General features: G+C 41.5%; 1 protein-coding gene across 3 annotated transcripts in view; it reads left to right on the forward strand.

Moving 5' to 3' along the window:
* The first annotated feature begins 3,815 nt into the window (after window positions 1-3,815).
* EGFLAM (EGF like, fibronectin type III and laminin G domains) overlaps window positions 3,816-17,944 on the forward strand; it is a 73,115-nt gene continuing 58,986 nt past the window's right edge. For 2 of the 3 annotated variants that reach the window (XM_021552052.4, XM_085568131.1), the window contains exon 1: window positions 3,849-4,094. In XM_021552052.4, the coding sequence (XP_021407727.3) occupies window positions 3,986-4,094 (109 nt within the window). In that variant the 5' untranslated portion in view covers window positions 3,849-3,985. Of the gene's footprint in view, window positions 4,095-17,944 lie in introns of all 3 variants that reach the window. The other variant, XM_085568132.1, reaches the window with a different exon arrangement.

Here is a 17,944-nt window from a genome sequence, read left to right on the forward strand (position 1 = left end):
TAATTGTCCTTCTATTTTCCATAAATGTATGAAGGTGCTAAAGTCAATAAAAATATCTTTTATTCTATGTAATTCTATTTAACACATATACAGATTGGTATAAGTCTTTATCAGTATCTCATTGGAATAAATACCAGGATGGTAAAATAGTGATCTTGCCTTATTAAAAGGACCTTAACAGGTCAAAAGTTTATGCTCTTCCTCCAAGAAGAACCTCTGAAAATATTCCTGACAAAAATATATAGTGGATCATGAACAAATTGACACAATGCTACATATTTGGAATTTGTCTTTTAATAAATGCTGATTAGTAAAAAAAAAAAAAAAAAAAAAAAAAAAAAAAAAAAAAAGGACAACAACAGAATTTTTAAAGCATTAATTAATGAGAAAATCCATTCTTCATAATTTTGAAAATTGCCAGATTCCAAATGTCTTAATCTGACCCCATACTCTCATAATAGAAAGAATTATAAAGGTATAAAATATCCCATTTCAGCATGAGATGCCCCCATTTGTACACTTCTATCTGAAAAGACTTTATCACTGTTTTTCTTTTAGTCCTATTCTGGACTAAATGTATCCACATGTTGAACAACTCTGAAAAAAGTTACAAATTTACACTCCTCTTTCAAGTGGACACAGACTCCAAGGCAAAGACGAGACTCTTCTACCCCCATGAATTACAGTGGGAAAGCCTGCTAACCTCACTGGCCAGGATCTTCTGCTACCCAGTCTCTCCATCTGCTCACTTAACTGCCCACAAACAAAGGTATCCTTGATTCTACCAAATAGTTTTGGGGTAAACATCCTGTTTTAGGTCCTTCCACAGTGATTTATTGTAAAATAAATCAGGTGTTGAAAATAAGTGTAAACAAATAAATTTAGGTGTTAGCTTAGTTAGCATCTTCCCTGGTGGAGGAGATAATGATGGAAAACCACCTCCACCACCACTAGATTCCTGCATTTATGGACTTTTGAAAAACTGTGCCTCGGTCCTTTTCAACAAGTATTTACAACCACTGGAGAACCAAGCACCTGAAGGATATTTTACATATCCTCTGGAACAAAACAAAAATCTCATCAATGGTATAGAGGTGTCTCTGAGGCTGAATCAAATGGCAGACCACTGATTAAAGCCAAATCCAGACAGAACAAGTTTCAGAAGTAGACAAAGAGAAGCAGCTGAATGAATAAGCTGACAAGATGTACAAATAGTAACTGTGCTTTTCTGGTACAACAGACCCCTCCATGATAAAGGAGGATGTAAGATGATGTAGCTCACAAGATGGTCTGAAACAGGCACAAAACCCAGCAACAGTCTAATCTCCCAAAAATCAGCACTGTCAGAAGTTAATGTAACTCTTCACTCATCTTGCCATCTCCCAGCTCAATGAACAGCAAGGCATACATTTATCTTTTAAACAAAATTCTAAGCTTTAATTCTACATTCTCCCTCTGACAGGGGCTACATTAACAAATATGTGCCATATTTTATTAAATTTAATCAGTATGTTACTGGAAGACAACAGGAACTATGTTAATGAGGAGAGTGTAAAAAGTCTTACCAGTCAAAAGGCCACTGTGAGTCATATTGTTATTTTGAGGGAATTCACCAGGCTTGTAGTGGATTACCTTTGTTGGTAGGATTTTCAGGAAGAGCACCTCTCCATACATCCAGAACTGAATATCCTGCTCCATTGCAGCAGAGGGCAAGTTGCCAACTTTCATGGCTGCAGAGATAATCTCCTAAAACAGTAATTAAAATTACAAAATCTGTCTGAATCTTATAACTGCCTGAAACTCAGTAGTATGAGCTTTGGTATTCCAATCACTTTGGCCTCAAGATGTCCAACTACAACTCAATCACAGAATACTTTTGGTAGATAGGTGTGACAAATTACAGTGATTATTATGAGTACTGCCAGAAAAGAAAGTCAGAAGAAGGCCAATGGAGAAGAAGGAAGGAAGGAAGGAAGGAAGGAAGGAAGGAAGGAAGGAAGGAAGGAAGGAAGGAAGGAAGGAAGGAAGGAAGGAAGGAAGGAAGGAAGGAGATCAAATAAGCAGAAAAGCAGAAATTGTAATGAATTTGATGACAGCACACTGTACAAACCACAATTACTTGGAGTGTATATAGAGGACAGGTTTTGCTTTTCTCCACCCTTGGCTGTGATCTGCTTGCCATTTTTGTCAGAGTGAGCAGTCCATGTGCCTTTTGGGCAAATATGGAGTCCAGAGCGCATCCTCTGACCTGTGAACTGCAGTTTCTTAGCATGCCACAATTACTGACCCTGCCAGGAATTCCTGTCATGAGTCCTGCAGCTCTCCCACATGTACTGCAATTCCTGTCTCTGCAAAGGCAACCTGATAAGAGTGCGAGACAGACATACCACTGGCATCCCAATCATGCTAACAAAGCTACTCCTCATCTTTAATTCCTGTAGCCTTGAGCATATTCTCTAGCAGTGATCACTCTGAAACTTGGAGGCTGCCCTTTCTGAGGGAACCAGTTTCTGTCTCCTCTCCTTTCCTGAGGTAGGCAAGGGCTGTTCTCTCCACTGTCTCCTGTAAAGGCTTTCATTACTGCCTCCAGCTTCTTCACGAGGTACTTGCAGTATTTTACAGGATACAGGATCAAACTCCCTTCCTCTGATCTTCTGTCCAAAAGGATTTTATCACCATTTCCTTGTCTCCTCTCATACCCTAAAGAGGTACAAATTTCCTTATTTTCCTAAATCAGAATTGCACCCACAGAGAGACAGTTTTTCTTCTGATCTCTTCCTGGTTTTTCTCAACATGTCATAAAATTACAGCATGGAACTCATTGAATAGAGTATCAGTTTTACAGATTCACAAAGAGACTGTGTAAAGCTACATAATTTATATGGACATCAAACCCACTGACAGTTACCAAAGCAAACAGCAAAATAAACAAGTGAAGCAAATTTCCAAACCAAAGCCCACACAAAGCCCTCATGACATAACAACTCTGGTGTTTCAGGGTTTATATTGATCTCTAACTAACCAAGCTTAGGATGAGACCCTGAGCAGAGGACAGATAATCTCATGTCTACTAATACAAAGTTTTTTCACTTCCTTCTGTCTTTTAAATTTCAAAGACGGGATACTGAACCAAATGGATTTTGTCTTTCATCCCACCAATGTTTCATTGCTCTGAAGAGATGCTTTGGATTTCTTGCTGATCTCAGTTTTTTTCCTGGTATGGTCCAGCTTCAGTGCTTCCCTTTTTCTTCCTCCCCCTGCCCTCTCCATCCCCTCTAATCTCCACAGGGGTTTCTATATTAGTCTGAGTGGCTGGATAGGCCTCAGCCTCCATCTGGGGCGGGGGGGATTAAATTTAATTTATCCTCTTAATTCAGCAACGATTTCTTAACCAAATCCCCTCCCTAGCTTCGCCTTCGCCCCAGCAGTTGGCTAGCATTTCAGACCCATGCTTTCGGGAAAAAAAAAAAAAAAAAAAAAAGGAAGAAACCCGCGTCAAAGGCCGATGCTCCCTGGGGAGGGCAGCACTAGAACTGGGGTCCCTCCGGGCGGAACGGGCCCAGGGTGGGGGAGGGCAGGGGTCCCCGCAGAGGAAGAGGTGACAGGCTGCCCCACGGTGCCTAGGGGTGCCGGACTGCCGAGGGACCCCGCCGGCACGGGGGTTTCCGGCAGGGGACGCCGCGACCCCTCCAGCGGGGCTGGGTCGGATGAGCCAGGGCGGCGGCGCCCCGCGGGGGAGGCGCCGAGCCGTGCCCCGCGCCGGGCGGCCGTAATCCCATCAAAGGGCCGGACCCAGCCGCCCACCCCCTTCCCTCCGTCCCTCCCCGTCCCTGCCCGGCGCGCGTCCCGGCCCCGCTGTCCGCTCCTCGCCGCCCCGGCCCCGCTCCGCACCCGGCGCCGCTCGGAGGGGACCGCGGCGGCGCCGGCGCCCCTCGCCCGCGGCCAGCGGCCCCAGCTCCGCGCTCTGCGGGGGCACTCGGCGCACATGGAGGCGCTGGGCGGCTGTCACCGCCGCTGCCTCGCCTTGGTGCTGCTCCTGGCTTCGTGCATCGGCTGCGCGGCCACGCCGCGCAGGAACATCCCCCGCCGGCAAGGTAGGACGGGCGGCAGCGCCAGGCGAGCGGCGCCCGCCCCGCGGCACGCTTGCACCGGCGAAGTTCGCGTCCCTTTGACACTGGGGCTGCCCCGCGTCGGGCACCGGCGGCAGCGGGGCCGGGCGGCAGCCCCCGGGTGGGCAGCGGGGCAGTGCCTGAGGTCGGGTCGCCGCGCCCCCGATCGGGGAGCTCGTCCGGGAGCTCCGGGCTCCCGGCGGGGCGTGCGCCGCTCCTCGCCCTTCCCTGCGAGTCCCTGCCGCCCTCTCGCGGGGAAGAGAGGGTGCCCAGGGAACGGCAGGGACCCGCGAAGTTGCGGGGTCGGTGTATGACCCGTTTTCTCCGACATCTTATACCCAGTGCCGGTGGGCGCGCTCGGCTTACAAACCAGTACCAGGCTACAGCTACTGCAGAAAAAATCGGGAAAAAATTTAGCCGGTTTTCCCTGGATGCCGTAACCTGCGGTGGGGCGTGAGCAGAGTTAGAAGGTGAACCTCTAAGCCAGTCACGGGTGACCTGTCGGGAAGGCTGTTCCGTGGCTGTGACATTTGTATGTGTGGCAGCGAATAGCCTTGCACAAAGTAGGAAACGCGAAGGAAACATTACTAGAGAAGCGATGATTTTGTCTCAAAAATGTAGTTATCGTGTACCAAGCATAATGTGGTGTGCCTCCTGGTCCTGCTCGTGGCTGGCCACTGCCCGTGTCGGGTGGGAGAATTCCCACGGCTGTCGGCGGGACGTTTGCGCGCTGATCAAGGAAGTCCTGCACAGTCCTTAGAGGTTGAAAGTTAAAACCCCGAGTCTGTTAAAACCCTTTTACAGTCTGCAGCATATGAAACAGTAAGGTAAAATGTAAACAATGAGATGAGACATAGTGCATAGTGAAGTTTGACATTCTGTATACTTTGCAAATTGTGGTGCTAAGAGAAGATAACTATGGCCGGGACTGTCTCAAGCACCGAGACTGTCCTGGAATATTTGTGACCAACACTGACTCTTATCATTGAGTTCACTGAGATCAGTTCATCTGAAAATACAAAGAGTTTAGTAAGTTCTGCCTCATCTCACAAAGTGTTTGTAGATTTAGATCTTTTTTGTATCTATCCCACAGTAGAAAGATTTGAAAGATTTTTGTTGCTGGTCTTTAGAATCACTACTGTGCCTTTTCATGCTCATATGACAAGAAAACAAATGCCTGTACAATTGGAAACTTAATACTTAAATACAGCCTGAGCTTAAAAGCCTTACTGGGCAGATGGCTAATTTTGCTGGTCTGACCTTGTCTCTTAGGGATCTAGTCCCATGATCCTTGGTTATCGTAATAGCGACCATTAAGTACTTGAGGAAATTAGGCAGACAGTCGTTGTGAATGACATGATTAGTAGCTTGCATTAAAAATATCGGATATGTGAAGTTGGGGAAGCAAATGCATAAATATTTTAATATATTCTTTGACTTCAACATACTGTTGTACTTGGTCCCCTTAGTCACAAGAGAATGGCAGAGCTGGAGAAACTGTATTTCTGTGCATTAAATTGAAACACCGTAAAGCATGAAATTTAACTGTAGTGTTTTGATGGAAATTAATTAATGTTTGTGGTTTTTTACCTTACTTTTGTTAGCACAATTTTAAAGTGTTAATTTTTATAACATGCTTCAGATTCACTGATTGATTCAATCATTCCTTCCTTGCTTCTTTTGCTGAAGAAGCAATGAATTTTATTGGACAAAATTTTTTTCAAAATCTATGCAAACATTTGAAAATCCACTTGTGCAAGATTTGAAGAGAGAGATTCCCCCACAGAGACTGTGTGCAGTATATATATAATTTAAATCCCATCTGCATTTTGTGGGGACTGTTGGAACTGAGGGCTCCCAAGCATCCCATGACTGGGTGCTTTTACTGTGAAATGTTGCTGCTCTCAAAACACTCAGAACAGGTTTTATGTAGCTGGAACATCTCTGCCTTGTTTTGCAGGATAACAGGCTGGGTGGTTAAGAGTAGAAAAGAACTATCATTTACTCATACATCCAAAATTAAACATTCAGTGAGTAAAGAAGAGATGAGACAGTAAAAAGTTCTTCAGGACTTTTTTTTTTCTTTCATTTTGCTCTTTTAATAGTGATAGAAGTGAGACTTGTAAAGGAATTTTAACTGAGGTGAAAGCAAGAGGTTATATCAAGAGAGAAACCATAAAACCAGTTGATCTTCAATAACAGAAGCTGAATTGGAGGTCCTGTGGATCAAAGAAAAAAGACAGTAAAATGGAGCTCCATTTTTCCCAAATTTCAGTTCAGGACTTAGCTTAAAAAGATCAGTTCTATAATCCCAAGAAAGCAGCAAAGTGAGAAAGCTGTTTGTGAAGTTAAAAATATGTAGTAAAATGGCTACAAATGCAACTTCTTAAAGTAATCTTCAGGGAAATAGACTGTTGTATTCAAATACAAGACATTCTGATGACTGCTAAAATAATTTGAACATTTATTTACAGTTACATAATACATTTTCTGGAGACAAGAAAACGGGATGACAGACTCTTTGGGAAGGGCTTAAAACAAATCCTTAGACACCATGTGGTGAATAGTATAGCTGGGAAGAGATTAGCCTGGGATTCTCAATATCTTGTACTCCCAGAAGTTGGCATTCATACTGCTGCTTTCATATTGTTTTCTTGCTTTTGCCTTCTGCAGAAGCACAGGTTTTTGCCATCTCTGTTTCAAGTTTCAACTGTTGAAGAATAGAGTCTGAAGCTAACTCCCAGTGTGTTACTCTGCTACCAAAATAAACACAGAATTAATTTTAATGGTTGTGTGATTTTAGAGAGTTTTAGGGGAAAGAGCTGACCAGTCTTGTGGATGTTCATGACATAAAGTTGTTGCACTGCATTGCATTGACTCTTCTTTAGTAAAAGAGTGTAAAATTCCAACATCCTGTAGAACAATAAAGTGGGTAAGTTGGTCTGCATGGAGAATAAAAATAATCATATCTGATGCTCAGGAATGCTTCTCCTTTTATAGATATATTATGTTTGCCAGCTAACATAAATAAAGAATTTGGCTTGTATCTCTTTCCCAGATGTCCATAGCAGTAGATATCACCAGCTTTTTGTGTAAATGTTGGAGTAATCAGACCAGTTAAAATCTGAAGACTTTACAAGAGAGTAGCACACAATACAAGGGCCAGAGTTTCAAAAGAGTACAGATCCTGGGTCAGCACTACAGTAAATGACTTTTTAAATCAGGATTTGGCACTGGGATACTTGAATTCTTTAGAAAAGCTGACTATAATAAGAGCTGCTATGTAAAGAACACTCTTGAAAGTCTAGCCATATTTATGTATCAAAATAGGTCAAACTGCCTTGCGATCAGGTCTGCAGATAGGAAAAATGCAACAGTGTTTTGGAAAGAAGGTTTTTATTTGAGTTTTTAAATATTACAGTTTTTTGGAACAACAATAGGATGACTTCTTATTCACTGTCATAATAAATCCCACACTTAAAGCATGCAAAGGTAAGGTTGATTTGCTGCTAGATGTGAAGTGTCTGAGAAGAGAAATGACATGGAAGCTGAATGATTCCTAATGTGAGGGATGTAGAACTGTCAGAGGCGGTGCATATCTGTGAGCTAGAACTAATAAAGAAGATGTGAATAATTTATTTGAGGGAAGATTAGTATCATCCTCTTACAGTTTCAAAAATGCCTGATTCATTCAGCATCAATAAAATCAAGCACTCATTATATAGGTATTTGTTGTTTTTGTCACCTTCAGGTGTAAATTCCATCACAACATTGTGTGATATTTCGATTGGACTTTTTCTTGTACCTCTGGGGTCCATGGTCTGGTAAATTCTGAAAACTGATCAATCACATCACCACTTCATGCAGATAGGATCATTCTGATAATTCTTTCCAGGGCAGCAATAGGAATGTGGTGAATTGGCCCACTTGAGCATGTTACTCTGTGTGTCACTGTTACTTATTCTGAAATACGTTTTCCGACTTTAGTTAGTCTCACTTGTAGCAAAATGTCTTGTGCCCTTTGCACCATGAAATTGCAATCTTCTATACAAGGAAACTTTCAGTAAATGTTTTTCATTGGCACCATTTTGCCAATGCCAATGTATGAAATGACTATTCAGACTTCCATCAGTGTTCATTAGCCAAGACATTCTGTACCAGATACTGGGATTCACAGTGATGCTTTGGAGAGGAGGGGTTGTTTTGGAGTTGGGGCACTAGAATGATTCTTGGGAAATCTTTCTGCCTTGAGACTGTCACAGGCTGTCTTTGATGGCTTGCCAGTCCTTCACAGGCCATATTTTTATTTTTTTATTTTTTAAATGGGAATGGAGTGGTTTTATGCTTTTATCCTTTTCCACCATGCCACTTTAGACAGTGAAATTACTCCTATAGGGTGCTCATCATAGCTGTACCCCAATTTTAGTCAATGCTTCCAGGCTTCAACTGAGTGATAATGTGTGGGTGATTTTCATGGTGTCTTCTGGTGCATCTTGCAGAAAAAGCCCTCTTTTTCTCTCAGTAACACTGGGCTAGACAGGACAGCATTGAAGTGAACACATCCAACAGTCATAATCACCTTAAACTTAGTGGCAGGAATTCTGAATGTCAGTCCCCCAAAAGACATCCTGAGGAACAGAATAGTACCTTGTTTCCTTAAACTGGAAAATTTCAGTGCATGAGTTCTTTTCAGCACCCCTTAAAACTCATTGATTATCTGAGAGAATACTTGTAAGTTTGTAACTCCTCAGGTATTGGGACTCAAATTTTTGCATGTTTCTATTTATGATCTTTCAATATGTGTTTATGCTCTTTTTATGCTCTTTTTTATAATTGAAAATAAAATTAATTTTTAAAAGGTGGCTATCATTGCTTCATGTCCTCAAAACAGGACTGATAGGACCTTTTCACAACTTTTCCATCATAAGAAGCTTAAAGTCTAAAATGCTTATAGAAAGTTTGTAATATTAAAAAGTCATTCAAGGATATTAAAGATACATGTAATCTAAGCAAACAACCAGAGTTTATTATTTCATTATTGAGTGTACAGTTGAGTGCCATATCTATCAGTGTGATGGTGGTCTATGATTGCATAACAAAATACTTCCGAAATCACAGGGACACAGGAGATTATGTTAGAGATATGATCTTGAATGAAATTTCTTAATTGTTTTTTGTGAAAACAAATGATCTGTCTAAAAAAAATCCCACAAATCAAACAAATCTCCAGACCTGTTCTTCTTGACTAATTCCAGCTGAAAGGAAATACTTTTGGCTAGGCAAGATTTTATTTTCCTTTATTTTTTACTTTTAGTGAAGATGCTTACACATCTGAACAGGCAACCAGATTAGTTATTTTGTATAATGTGACCATCCAAACCACAGCAAAATATCAACATTACTTTTTCAGACTTCTCAGAGCCACTGAGCTGAGAACAAGCACACCAGAATTCATATTTGAAAGTAACTGCTTCAGGAGGGCATAAGCCACTGAAAATTGAAGGCTTAGGGGGAAAGCTTTCACACAACCAGGTGCCTAACTCAAACCTAGATAATGATACACTGTGTGATGATCCATGAAACACTGCAGGTGAGAGGCATATAGTGTGAAATGCACCAAGTTCAGGCCAGTTCTTCCCTTGAACATAAGGTAGCTACACCCAGGAGTAAAGACTACTGTTGAGGAAAGTCCCTCAGGATACTGGCCTCCAATGAAAAAAGGAATCCAGACAATATTGATAAAGGTAACCATTTGTTCAAAAGGGAGAGGACAGCTATGTGGTCATGGAAGAAACCCTTTCTTCTCTTGGGTTGGATCCCTGTAGGTGGATAGCCAAAATGCATTGGCTTTCTTTTCTTAAAAAGATGTCTTACTCAAGCATTGCCAAAGTTATCCTGGATAATTTTTTAAAGCTAGGAAATCTAAGCCGTATGGAGGTGTACAGAGCTGAAGATGGCTTTCTGAGTGTATCCCCAAGTAGTGGTAGGGTGTCTTTCCCCTTATATATGTTAATCTTACAGCTAATAAACACATTTTATATAACAGTGCAGATAGCAGTCGCGTCAAGAAGAGTTCTTCTGCGAAGACACTGAGTGGTTCTGAGTTTCCCCACATCCATAGAAGATAGTCAGTCCAGTGTTATTTGCACAGAAAGATCTCTGAAGCTGGAAGAATCCCAAGACAGATTACTCTTAACACCTCTCTCAATTTTAAAAGTAGGTTAAAATTGCTGGTATCTATGAAAATGATGATATATATCATACCTATGTACATTTGGAACTTGCAAAATTGTCTTTCTAAAATGATGGGAAATGAACATCCTGTGAATGTTGATCATACTTCTTTCAAATACAGATCAAATCATTCTGATCTTTCTGCTCTGCCAGAGGTATTGTTGCACCATTTAATACAAAGTTTTAAATCAAGACTGGCTTTGTGTTTCTGTGCTCAAAAATCTTTTGATAAAAAATCCTAAGGGCAAAAATTATACAGTATTTCACTCAAGTTAATTGCTTTTATGCATGAAACATTTCAACTAGCATATCATTTTAGGAAAAAAGAAGCCAAACTATGAACAAAACCTATCAAACTGTAGACGCTGGAAGGAACTGATCTGGGGAAGAATTTCCTGCTCCTTGAGAAGATGCCAGATTTTTTTCAGAAGTAAAATTCTTGTGGGAATCATACAAGTGTATATAAATGATGAGGGAGTAATGAAGATGGAGCTAGGCTTTTCTCAGTGGTGTCGTGTGACAGGGTTGAAGGTAATGGACACAAAGGGAAAGCAGATTATTCCCCTTAAAGTGAGCAAATACCTTTTTACTGTGAGGGTGACTGAGAATTTAGTCTGAGATTGTGGAGTCTCTGTCCTTGGAGATACTCAAACCTCTTTATGCAAAGTGTTGGTGCAGCTGAGCCTGCTCTGAGCAGGGGTTTGGACTAGGTGATCTCCAAATGTGCCTTCCAGCGTCATTCCCTCTGTGATTTTGCAGAGTGTCATGAGGATCTCCTGAAAACATGTGTTTCACCTTGCTGGTTTAGCTTCCTTTGAGCTCTCCTCCTCCACCTTGTCATGGACTAAAAGCACCAACTGGACCAACTACTCTGCTTTCTACAGAGAAATGAGTGTTATCTGGCTTTGTGATCAATATAGAGTGTTTGGTGGGAGGTTGCTACACTTCGTGTTGTTTAACTCTGTGAGGCCTGTGCCAGAACCTCAGGGATAATAAACCCACATGCTGATTTTTGTGATTCTTTCTGGAGCAGGACCAAATCATTTGTATCCATGAATAATGAGCTTCAAAACAGTCACTCAGGACTTGGAAGGACTCTGGGAACTCAAATGCTGCATGTCACATCCTCCCCCAGCATATTTGTTGCCTGTCACGTGGTCAGCTTTGTCCTCTTTACACTTTAATATTTTTACATATGTGTTTGTAATGCATGTGTAATTGTCTGATTGTATTTTTTTTCTATATGACCACTATTCAGGAAGCTTCCCTTTAATTATTTTCTTGTACCAAGTAAGATGTTTCTTCAAGAGCTCTTTTGTTCTGGGTTTCAGCAAAAAAGAAATGTGTAGTAGATAAAGTGAACCAATTAAGGTACATCAAGGAGAACACTTTTCAACTGTCATGAACAATTTTGCCATGTGTTCCATTGAGTTAATAAGATTTGGACAGCAAACACCTGAAAAACAAGTGACATTAATTGACAGGATAATAAATTTTCAAGTTATTTATTTGGTATTTTTACAATTTCACTGGCCTTTTTACTTTTCAAAATGCTGTGGTTTATGAAGCTCCTCCAGTATTTGTGCTTGCTACCACCTTGGATGCATAACCCGTGAGACAGAAGAGGTGGGAGAAGATGCCAGGATATGCTACTGGCATGCTGATTCCTAAGCAGCCTATCGCACAAATTACAAAAGTCTATTACACAGAAGGGTGACATAAGGTTGCTTGATGTCAGCTACCTTCTGGCACTTCAGTTAAATCTCTTAGACACGTTTTATCAAAGTTATTTGAAAACTGCTGAAGCAGCTGATGAGAAGACAGGCCATGGCAGGGCAGGCAGTGTGCTGGCAGCAGGCAGGACTGGCTGCAGCCTGCCAGTCACTGGACACATCCACAGGGCCAAGGCAGTCTGGAGCCCAGATGGGAAATCCTAAGCCAGAAAAAATGTGGAGCTTTTCATTCAAGCAACTTGTAGGCTGGAGAAGGGAGAAGTGAGCCTCAGTGCCGTCCCATCCCTTCTCCAAGAACAGGAACCTGGTTACCAATTTCCTCTGCCAGGCCAAGGTGCTGCAGAGATATCAGGAACTAGGATAGCCGTGCCCCAGCACTGACCCTTCAATGGGCAAAGCACAAGCCTGGTTTTAGAGGAGTAAGCTTCAGATTTTGACTCAGACTTCCAGAAATGCAGTGTAAGTTTTTCAAGTGGAGTGTCTTGGTGGGGGTTTTTACAGGCACTTATACTCCATTTCCTCTGGAAGTGGAAAATGCTTCTATTAGGTGAAATATTTCTCCAAGTTATTAAGGTGCAAGTACAAGGTATACACTTTTGCTAATCAAACTGGCCTCTGAGCAATAATTATTAAAAACACAAACCTGTAGCAGTTGCCTACAGATTGCCTGATGTGCTCATTTTGACTAGGGCAAGACAGATACAAACTAGACCTTTGGTCAGAGATATGATGTCCCCTGCTTTCTATAACCTTCAGCACAAGGAATTCTTCAAAAGTGTATCCAGGGCATAACCATCCATAGCCAGAAACTTTTATATATAGCTCTCCAAATTTTTTTTTTAAATAAACAGTTACTGCTTTTCCTTTTCAGTCCTGAAGTCACTGTTGCACTCTGCATGGCTCATCTCCTCTCTCCTTCCCTTTGCTGCAGCTGGAGCCTTCCTGGGAGCAGAACCTTGCTCCAGGAAGGAGTGTAAGGAGAGAACTTCCCCTTGCTGCCTTCCTGTTCAGTGATCTGAGGGCCAAGGTACAGCAGGAAAAGCCACAACAAAGCCACCAGTGACATTGTGCCTCTTCGTTCTTAATGGGATTCGTGGTGTTGCACTGTAGCTTAAGTTCTGAGCCCTTTGCTGGGCTATAAAAATCCCAGTGACTGTCACCTCAGTTGTCCCTGGGGCAGATAACAGATGCTATATAAACATCAGCAAAATAACACGAGTTCAAGCCTGTTATTTATTAAAATGTTGAGAAATTTTTTTCATTGTGGTTTCTTTTGGTATTTTAAAAGGACTAATGAAGGTCAGGTTAGTATCTCCAAAGATTTGTGCACTCTGGTTTGAATCAAAAAACATTGTGCTTCTCTAGGGCCATGTTACCTGCCATCTGTGCTGCAAGATCTGATGCAGTGCTGGTGATTCATTCAGAGAAACAACTATTAAGATTTTCAGTGTGTGGATGTTGTTGCTCTGGATGCAGAACCAGGACAGGATGGCTGAGATTTTCCAGTTTTGAGTCCTTGTCCTTTGTAGTTGTTGTGGCTGCAAAATTCTTGCTCTCTTACGTACGTACTGCTGCTGGGCAGTGGGAGCTGGAAATGGCTTCAAAGGAATTTAAAGATGGCATATTTTTTTAATTTAGAATTTCCTGACCTTTTCAGTTTGTCATATTGCCTTCCTTCCACTGTGGTATTTGCATAACTTTCAGTCTGTAAAATAAGGGAAGCAAAAGACCTTATCACTGTTTATTGCTTAATAAATAAGAACTTCACCAATATTTTAGTAAGAGAGTGAATGAACTGTTCTACACTTTGTTTCAGCTCTTGGAGCAGGCAAGCTTTTTTCCCTCAAAAACAGCTATTACAATGATAAAATGCTATTTTAATAAAATTTATAGGGAAGTTTTTTTTGTGAAGTGGTGAACACAATGTTTCAAACAGAAGAAATTCAGAGGTATTTCTGGAAAGTGGTTTTTTTTTCTGAAAACTTAAATTTAGAATTAGTTTGAATTGTTTTTCTTGAGCTTTTTTAATTCCTCTTTTCTTACATTGTGACATGTTATTAGTGACAGCTGGCGTTTCATCAACAAGTTTCACTTGTTTCATGGGACACAAATAGGAGACACATCAAACTTGAAAATAAGGAGCCCTTCAGTCAGTACCTCTTAGGCTGTTACCCACAGAGGTTTAGGAGTAAAACAGTGAAATGCTTATCTCCTTTCATTGGCTTATGCTCTCTTGTTAAGAGTAGTACAGAAAATGTAGTATAAAGATTTTGATTTTCTAAACTACAAACCTATAAAGATGAAATTAACCATATATTTTCCCTTAAATGTATTACTTTATTATTGCATGTGGATTGTATCAGTGAATTTGCATGCTGTTTCAGGATATGCAAGTACCTGTTACTACCTGTATGCCTTGATATAGTAACAACATCTAAAAGGAAAAGATTAAATTCAAAATATGATTAAAATTATAAAAGAAAATTTTCTAACGAAAATCCTTTGAGATATTCCATTCATCAGTATTTAAGATTAGAACTGTTTTCAATCACTAGCATTTTAATCTGAGTTAAAATTTGAATCAGTTTTGAAATCTGCTCTAAAATAGTAGTAGTAGTAGTACATACTAATAGGGATGAGCTAATTTATCCAGTGTGCTTCAAATGTGAAGCCTATGAACATTAGAAATTTATTTCATTTGAAGTTGAGGTTTTTTCTCACAACTGTTCATCACTGTAGCAAGATTTAGCTTTCAGTCCAGTACTAGAAGGAAGGAAGGGTTTCCTGCATAAGCAGTTTTTTGCAGTAGCTGGAGGAAAGGATCCAGATGAAGTGGCTGCTCCTGGGCCCTGCACATGATTGGCCTGGGAGCAGAGGGTGGATTCAGTGATGGCAAGTAGCACCTAGAGACAAGGCTACGTATAATCATAGAATGGTAGAATGTTAAGGGATTTAAGGGACCTTAAAGACCATCTAATCCAAATCCCCTTGCCATAGGGACACCTCTGACTGGACTGAGTTGCTCAAGGTCTTATCTAACCTGGTCATGAGCATTGCCAAGGTTGGGGCATCCACAACCTCTCTGGTCAACCTGTGACAGTGCCTCACCACTCTCACAGCAAAGAATTTCATCTCTTCATTGCAGTGAAGGATAACACCAGTGATGGACCCAGGTTGGGGACCATTCCCATGAGGCACACATTTAGCTTGTGGCCACCCTGATGGTAGCCTGTGGGCAGAGGCTGTTGTATGTAGCAGTGAGAGCCACAATGGAAGTGACACTTGTATTGAAGGCATAAGCATTTTCAAAATTTTTAATTTTATTTGCTTTTGTGAAGCAGAAATTTAAATAATGGTTATTATTTTGAAATGGCAAAATTTACTGCACCTCAGGGAGACTTCTTATGTATTCTTCAGCTTACTTGGAGAGCTTGTTTGGTGACTTTTTTACTGGTTTGGTGGTTTTTGCATATTTTTAGAAGTACAGAGCCAAAGGCATATAAACGGGAAGGAAAGAAGCTGTAAGCAGAAAAGTAAACACAACATTGTCAGCTCAACATTGTTTATCTAATGAGGCTAAATGCTCATTAAGTTCTTGTGTTTGATATACTTTCACAATGTATAGTCATAATATGTGTGAGAGTGCTCCCCCTTGATTAATGGCTTCTTTGCATGGTGCTGGAGTAATTGCTTCCATTACTATAAAAGCATTTTGGACAGAATTGAACTTTCTATGCCTGATGGGCCAGAAAGGAGAATGACTGTGTGTTTGTACAAAACATGTTTAATTTTATTGTTTATATTAATTGGCTCCTTGTTCCTTATGATCAGAACAAATCTCCATGCCTTCTTAGGTATTCACTGACCTAACTGCAGAGGACACTGGCAGGGGGATCATCACTTAGACAGATCTTCAGAGCATGTACAAGGAGTGGATATGTCTCACTCGTCTGCAGATTCCCAATCCACAGGGTGCAGAGGGGAGGAGGCTCAGTTTGTGCCTGGTGCTACCATATTAGCAAAGATTTCATGATGAGTTTTGAGAAGAGGTATTTCTGACCCCAGTTGTAGGAGAAACTACAAATACCCTAAGAGATTTACCCTTGAAAACTTTTTATTATTTTTAATAGTCTAAACATGACGCTTGACATAAAGACATAAATGTTCAGACCAGTTTCAGTATCTGTGTTTAGTGTGCATAATACATGATGCTCTGTAAAATCATGCAAAGTACATTAAGCTCAGATTTATCTCAAAATGGCTTGTCAGTAGAGCAGTGATATGTGCTGCAGCAGTTGTGGTCAGCTGACAAATCACTTTGATATGGTTGTTCAAAAGCCATGACATTTCCTGCAGCTCAGTGCCATAAACAATGCTTGTGTCAGATCCTGCCATCACTTTGCCATGGCTGCAGAGGGAAAGTTCAGCCCAGAAATGGACTGTTTTTACTTTATGCCAGGTTGTGAGAAATTCTGACAACCAGAAGTGACTCTGAGTCCCCAGATGCATATCACTGAGCTGTCAGGCCAGGAGTGGTGACAGCAGAGGACTCTGGGACTGGCATGCTGCATGAGATACTCCTCTCTGCCTCGCCCTCTAGCCTCCCCAGGAAATAACTCCGTGCATGGATCACAACTGCCACTGGCTTTCTTTTTCCTCTTGGCTCCTGGTTTGGGCATGAGGCAGCAGGTCTCCTGCAGTGTGAGTGTCATGTGCCTGCCTGTCGCACGGCTCTGTCTCAGGGCAGGATGCAGTGGTGTGCTGAGCGCTGGCCATCACCTGAAGCTGCTTGCAAAGACAGTGCTAGGACTGATGGTGCTTATGACTGGTTCCCAAGCAAGCATCCAGCCATAACCCTGTTGTGTTAGGGGAATTCCTTAACTTCTAGGGAGAACTAAACAAGGAGGTTAAAAATATGGGCCTCTCTGGCTCCTTGCTCTTGTTTTCCCTGGCATAGTCCAGAGCTTTGTATTTACTCCACAGTGACAATTTATAGGCCAGTATAACTCAGGTCACTTTTTGGCTCTCTGTGTCTCTTTCATCATCTGCAACCTGGAGATAGTAGTGTTTTCTAGGGCTAAGTGAATAATTCATTATTTGGCTCCTTATTAAACAGATGTTGTCTCTCTGCTTGCAGATAGTCTACAAATGGATTGCATTTTGTTCAAATTTATTTGTTGTTCCAAATTATTCACCAAATACTTTGAATAAATAGTGTTACTGGCCTATAGTGCATTCAGATTAGAAAATTTGTTATTTCAGCAACTATGCCTTCCAGCAAATTTGTCTCATAGATCTTCTCCAGAAAGCAACACAAGGATGCTATGAATATGTTAAGAGTAAATGTTCAGGCGGGTATTCTTTCTTCCTTATTACTAATGCAGCTGAAATGCTAATCTGCCTTATTGGGTGTTGTGAAGATTAGAAAGCTGATTTCTGAATGTGAAATGTTTCTTAAGTGTACACTGATACACCAGCCCTGGCTGCTCATCCCTGCCACTCCTTTAGGTAGCAAGTGGTGTGTAGTTCCAGCTACTGCTGAGTGCAGGGCAGAAGGTGCGCATAGGAGGTAACACATGCTGTGTTCCGAGTCCCTGGACCAAGCAGGAATCCATGGGACTAAGTCCATGCTAATGAAGAAAATGGGCAAGGCCCCAGGGAACGGCATGGTTTGGCTCTTTTCCACACCTTCCTTCCCCAGAGATGTCCATACTGACTTACAGATGTGGTGTGTGAGAGGTACTGTCTTCCAGACCATTTCTGGGAGACATTCCCAGGAGTCTGAATCTGTGCCACAGCTGTACTGTACAAGCAGTATGAATGTGTGAATGTCCCTGTCTTTGGGTCCTGGGTAGAATCCAGCATTTC

Source organism: Lonchura striata, chromosome Z (assembly GCF_050655825.1).
Source record: "Lonchura striata isolate lonStrDom1 chromosome Z, ASM5065582v1, whole genome shotgun sequence".
NCBI lineage: Eukaryota > Metazoa > Chordata > Aves > Passeriformes > Estrildidae > Lonchura > Lonchura striata.